Below are 6,000 nucleotides of genomic sequence, written 5' to 3'. Positions count from 1 at the left end.
GCTTTGTCGTTCAAGAATAATATGGTCTTGGGAGAGCGATTTTCCTCTCTAGGTTTCATGTTCTTCACCTGTAAAATGTGGAAGCTGGGTTCAGTTCTCTTAAGGCTTTTCCTATTCTAAAATTCTATGCTATGTCTCTTTCCATGCCTTTTGCCACTCAGACACCACCAGATTTGGGAGTTTTTCTTAAGACTTTGTAGAAGGAAGACTTTAGTGTTTCTAGAGTCCATTGTCCACCAAACAGTTGCCCTTTTAAGGGTAGTGACCAAAAGAGAAATAAAACAAAGTCCATCAGCATTTAAGAATAAAGCACAAAACTTTATTCATTGACTTGTTCTGAGTACAACAGTGATGCAGATTATAGTGGCATAGGAGTGCAATATGTGTTGCTTGCAACAGGAAAAGTGGAGAAGATCAGTAATTCTACAGAACAGCAACCCAAAGAATGGCAGGCCAACTCTTCACTCTGCATACAAGCATTGAGTACTCAGTGTGGAGACAGACAATTCACTTTCACAGGAGACACAACACACATTTTTTCTTTCTTTCTTTCTTTCCTTTTTTCAAAAGGAAGTCTTCCAAATACTTGTTTGAATATTTTTGGAAGCAAAGAAGGGGGAATGGGAAGAAAAAATTCTTTTAATCTTTTTAAAAAAGAAAACCAAAGTAAAAGTGATTTTAAGGGCTATCATGCACAGATTTGTCAGCAACTCACAGAAATCACACACATTACTGGACAAGTATGTTAAGAATAACAAATTCATTTCCAAGGGTAGAACAATATTTGAATATCTCCTCTTGTCTTGCTCCCTGGAGTTAAATAAAAATCATAATGATTAGAGGGAGTGAAATCATTTTGAATGCCAGCTTTTAAAACAGATAATGACAGTTCATCAACAGGAGTTGTGGGAGACATGTTAGGGAACAATGCAGTCTAATGGGAACCATCATCACCCAAAGATCTGAAGCATCTTAAAATAAGCATTTCGGTTGAATTTAGAACTGCACATATATTAGTTATCTTAGAGAGTATTTCTATATAAATCTGCTGAATTCATCATAAATGAAACCGGGACAAGTTAAAATTCAAACTATAGTAAAGAATGATTCTAGGTGTTACCCATTGCCTCCTTGATAGCATCTGAAAAAGCAATGATTGCTTTTATACCTACCCCACACCCCCCAACCAAGCAATCTTTCTTTTACTACAAGATTTTCAGTAGCTCTTATCATGGGCAGAATTACTCTGACTGAAATATTTTTTCTCTGTTTTAGTAAAACAAACTATTATTATTATTATATTAGAAATGTTTTTGTAAGAGAACACTAACAATTTCCCAGCAGTGAGAAGCATCTGGTTCCTTAAAATAAAATGTCCATTTCATCAGAAAGAACAACATTGTGGGTTGTTTTTTTTTAATGTATGGGGGAAAAAACAGAGAGCAAAGGCAACATCCAGGCATCAGATACACAGGAAAAACAACGGGGTAGAGTAAACAAGCACTGATGAGAAAGAGTAGGTAATTTGTAAAAACTCGATTTGTTCCAGACATATTTTGCATGGGGGGCACAGTTAGGTTGGTGAAATAAGACTGATTTTCCTTTCAGCATCCTTCTTGCCGATCAGGAAAGTGTTTACAAAAGCATATAGCCTGGAAGAGTTGCCTTCTCTTCTCCTTTTTGAAATGATGTTAAGGTGTTGTCTCAAACAGGTTTTAGAAAGATCTATCTAATCAAAAGTGACCTAAAATTTTCAAACTTGCAAAAGTGTAACTGTATCCAAGAGAAGCAATTCTTTAGAAAAAGTATTTGCTTCGAAGTATCATGAAATCAGATTAAGGATTTATAAACATTACCAGCTAATCTGCTAGAAATTGCTGGTAAAGATGACCAACCTCACCAGCCTGAGGGGTGAGAGCAGTCACAAGAGAATGGCCACAGCATCTGCATCAGAAGAAGATCAATTGGAAGCATATATTTTTCTGAGAGAAGGTGACCAGGGAACAACACAGATGCAGAATTACTTCTTGCACCTTATTAACTTGCCAATTTCAGCGTTGAGGAAAAGGTGATTCAACAGAGCTCATTGCAGAAAACATATTAAGAGCACTTCAAAACTAGTCCCAAGCTAAAAAAAAAAGAGAGACATATATTGCTGCAGTCTTCTAATGTTCAGCAAATCATTGTGATCTGTTTTAAAGGACACCATTGGTAAGGAAGACTAAGTCTTACTTTGAACATCCTTAAGTTCATTTAAAGGAACCATATACAGTTTAGTTAGTGATTCACTTCTAAAGTAAACCTCTCTTTGCATATTAGATGCATTCCTGAAAAGGTGCAAGTCAATCAGATGGTCATAAACCTAAGAATACTTTGACAATAAACCAAGGACGGTTGACAATTCAATGCATCTAATATTCAGCCTTTTTTGGTAAAGTGAATATTTACTCCTAATTTAAATATTATATAAATAGTGTCATACATAATACAAGGTTTGCTTTTAACATGGTCCAGCTGCACTTCATTGAGTGACCTGGGTGTGTCTCAAAGGTGTGCATGCTAGGCTGATTTTAATGAACCTGACAAGTCCACATGTATGATTTGGCAGTTATATAAACTAGACCAGCCCCATTCCCCATCCTAGAGTAATTGGATTATAGCCCTAGTCTACTATGCATTCTATTGTCATGAGTGTTTAGGTTTCTAAGTCTTTTTCTCCCTAGGTCAAAGTGTAGTCTTGCCTACAGACAGGAGGCTGATGAATTCTTTGGCAGGCAATTTTGGTGTGTGTGCATATTGGGAGTTGGGGAGGTCCTTCTGCTCTAGTTAATGGTATTAGCAGCAAATGAATGAGATGAAAAAATGACTTCTTAGGTCTGGATGGAAGATCTACTTAAAATAAAATCCCATACAGTGGCAATATCATTTAGGATACAGAACACAGGGCTTGAGATGACTTGAGTCCTTGTCTTAGCTCTCCCACTAAAAGTTGTATGATATTGGACACGCCATATAACCTTTCAGGGGTCCCAGTTTCTAATCTAAACAACAGAGGGCTTGAACTAGAGGTTAGGTACTTTTCTGCTCTCATATTTTGTGTTTTTGTGACTAAGAATTACATCTTCCCCACCTGGCCCAAAGAATGAGATCTTTGGTCATTTAACAATGTCTACATTTACCAGGTACCTTAATTTTTCTTTTTTTATGCACCAAAATCTGATGTGCAAATAAATTTTGGGGTTAAATCGATGATTATAAAATGATTAAGAGCCACTGTTTTTTTTTTCAGTTAGATAAAAATAAATTTGGGAGCCAAAGGGTTGGAATTTTACTCAAGTAGGTTTTCTCTTCTATTTTGTGAATAAACTTTGGGAATACACCCCTCCTATTAAAACAAGCCTTCTAGAACTATGAAAGGGCACAAAACACTGGATAGCTTGCTTTGCCAGAGAAGATCACCATACATAAAAGAATAAAAAAGGATTTGGCAAGGGTGGCAGCCACAGGAGAGTTCAGAGAAATGACAGAACAGCAGTAGACCCTCTCACCATAGCGGATAGTAAAGCATCTAATGCCTCAAGGGTCAAAAATGAAGGCAGAAGTTTGGTTTAGGGTCAAGTGAAGCTTTCATCTCAAAAATAACCCAGTATGCCTAGCACGGGAACAGTTTGTTACATGATTTAGTAGATCTAAGATACACACACACACAAATATAGACACATATGTAAGGACAGTCACTGAACATTCACTCCATGGGTCTGAAGGTACAATAAAATTAGATGGCTTCAACTAGATTAGTAAATAAAAAGACCACTATACATGGATTCTACTCTCTATTGTAGCACCTAGTACATTTAAGTGTGTTGTACCCACATAGCATTTCTCCTTGTATCTCTACTACTATGCCCATTTGGAAAACAAACCTAGTTGTTTCCATCATTAGCTGCCTAACAGACAGCTAATCTTATCCCTGTCAAGAGTAGAATCTCCAATCTCTTGCCATAATTGGAACTCTTGCAGATCAACTCAAATACCTTCTCCTTTGGTTTCTTTAGGGAACTCGGAAGTTATGTTTTGATTCTTGCACCGGTGGTTCTAGGGGAGCTCCATGGTAATGAGCCACATAAATTGAATGACTCTTTATTGTGAGGTGATCAGGTAGATGGAGTTCTATTTAAGTGTGAGGGGGGATCCCTGGATTCCCATTTTAGGAAACATACATGTTTATCTCCTCTTACAAGACTTTGGACCTTAAGGGGGAATGGTTTGATCTGTCAAGTCACAATGTTAACTTAATTCTTTGCTCTGTAGCCAGAATTTGAGTGTTGCTCAAAGCAAGAGATGGGTAATTATATCAGTGCATTGTTGTTGTACAATGGCTTCCATATGCCAACAAAAGGGGAAAAGGCTATATGTATATATATATAATATATATATATCCCATCTCACTTTTCACAAGGGAACAGAAGAATGGAAGAAAATAACCTCATCCTTCCACAGAAATGACTTGCCCCTTGCATATTTCATTGACAATTTTGTCAAAAACTAGAGCATTTAGGCAGTAATAAGATTTTTGAAGCCCATTATTCAAAATTATTCTGAGTCATTTTTGTCCACAAATCATGAAGTCTCAACAGTGTGAGGCACAAAGGAAAGCCAACTTCCTCTTTCTCACCTTCAACTTGAGTAAATTCCAAACAACTACAAAGATGAAAGAGAGAAAATAAGAGCCTTTCTTAGCCTAGGGTTGAAATGACCTTCAGTTTGATATGATATATAACTTGTCACATGGATGGATGATGACAGGCTAATACATTTGCATTGACAGAATAACATGACGTGTTATTTTCCATAACATGGTGTGCTTCCTGGGGAAACTTGGTGGCATGTGTCCCCAAAGAGCATGTAACCCAATCTAAAGGAGAGCTTTCCCTCCTCTCTTTTTGCAAGCTGGGTTCAGATTTGCTACTTGCCTTTGCTGGGTAGGTTAAGCTGAAGCCAAGTTATCTGAAGCAAAAAAAAAAAGTGAGGAGGGAGAAATATTCTTTACAAAAGCACAGAAATTCACCAACCACATCCTAGTAAATGTGTACAGCAGAGAGTGAGGAACACATTTAACATCATTCCACTGGTAAGTAGCCCAGTGGAGTATTTTCCTCAGGTGCCTACCTCTCTGATTTCTCCTACAGTTACAGAATGGGCAGTTTTAAATGAGGCCAATTAAGAAACATTTGTGCAATGTTACCATATGGATATGTTACACAGGTTTTTTTCTTCTTTACCACAGTACTGTAATATATATAATCATTTTTTGGAGTTATTAAAACTACTTTTTTTCCCCATTCAGCATCTTAAGGGCACTTCCTGGCTTGACCAATAGTCTGTTGTATTTTTGGACAACAGTTAAAGGGAAACAAATAAGAAAGTGGCTCAAATCTTGTACAGAAGATAATGTAAAAATATCACACATGAAAACTACTGTCAAGTTTTGGAACATATAAAGTTCCACCCCATTGCTTCTTGGCAAGTGTTGATGTTGGTGGGCCAATGGTTAGATCACGGGTGCCTCAATCAGATTTTTCCCTTTTTGTTGTTGCTGTGGAGAAGTAGTTTCTAAGTTCTCCAGTCAAACATGGCCATTATATAATACTATATCCTATGCATTATCCTCATCAACATTTCAAATTGTTGGGCAGATGTGACTTAGAAGAGTTTTGCTTTTTTCTTCATGTCGTTGCGCCTCCAAAGAGGTAACTTGTCAAACTCCTGTATTGACATTCCAAATATTTCTCGAAACACTTCAGGTGCTAAATGGCGCTGGACAGGAGAGAAATGAACAAAGGTCAGTTCTTGAATTCTTGAATAAGAGCCTGAGGCTGGCATCCCCTCTTCTGTCACCAAAGAGTATTCCAGTGGCTTGGCAGTGTTGTTATACATGGATACACTTTTATTTTAGTCCTTGATACTAGCTCATACAATGTTTTCTTATGAAGTCTGATG

At 37.2% G+C, this 6,000-nt stretch overlaps 1 protein-coding gene across 34 annotated transcripts in view; it reads right to left on the bottom strand.

Annotated features, from left to right (window-relative positions):
- Positions 1–297: 297 nt before the first annotated feature.
- The window catches only part of ABLIM1 (actin binding LIM protein 1), a 400,442-nt gene continuing 394,739 nt past the window's right edge, over positions 298–6,000 (bottom strand). For all 34 annotated transcript variants that reach the window (XR_008913142.1, XR_008913163.1, XR_008913161.1 and 31 more), the window contains one exon: positions 298–5,817. Coding sequence is in view for 1 of the 34 variants with exons in the window: in XM_056803736.1 (XP_056659714.1) it covers positions 5,704–5,817 (114 nt within the window). In the remaining 33 variants the exon portion in view is untranslated. The remainder of the gene's footprint in view (positions 5,818–6,000) is intronic.

The sequence above is a fragment of the Monodelphis domestica genome, chromosome 1 (genome assembly GCF_027887165.1).
Source record: "Monodelphis domestica isolate mMonDom1 chromosome 1, mMonDom1.pri, whole genome shotgun sequence".
NCBI classification, from domain to species: domain Eukaryota; kingdom Metazoa; phylum Chordata; class Mammalia; order Didelphimorphia; family Didelphidae; genus Monodelphis; species Monodelphis domestica.
Note: the sequence above shows the minus strand (reverse complement) of the source record. Positions and strands in the feature narration are given on the sequence as shown.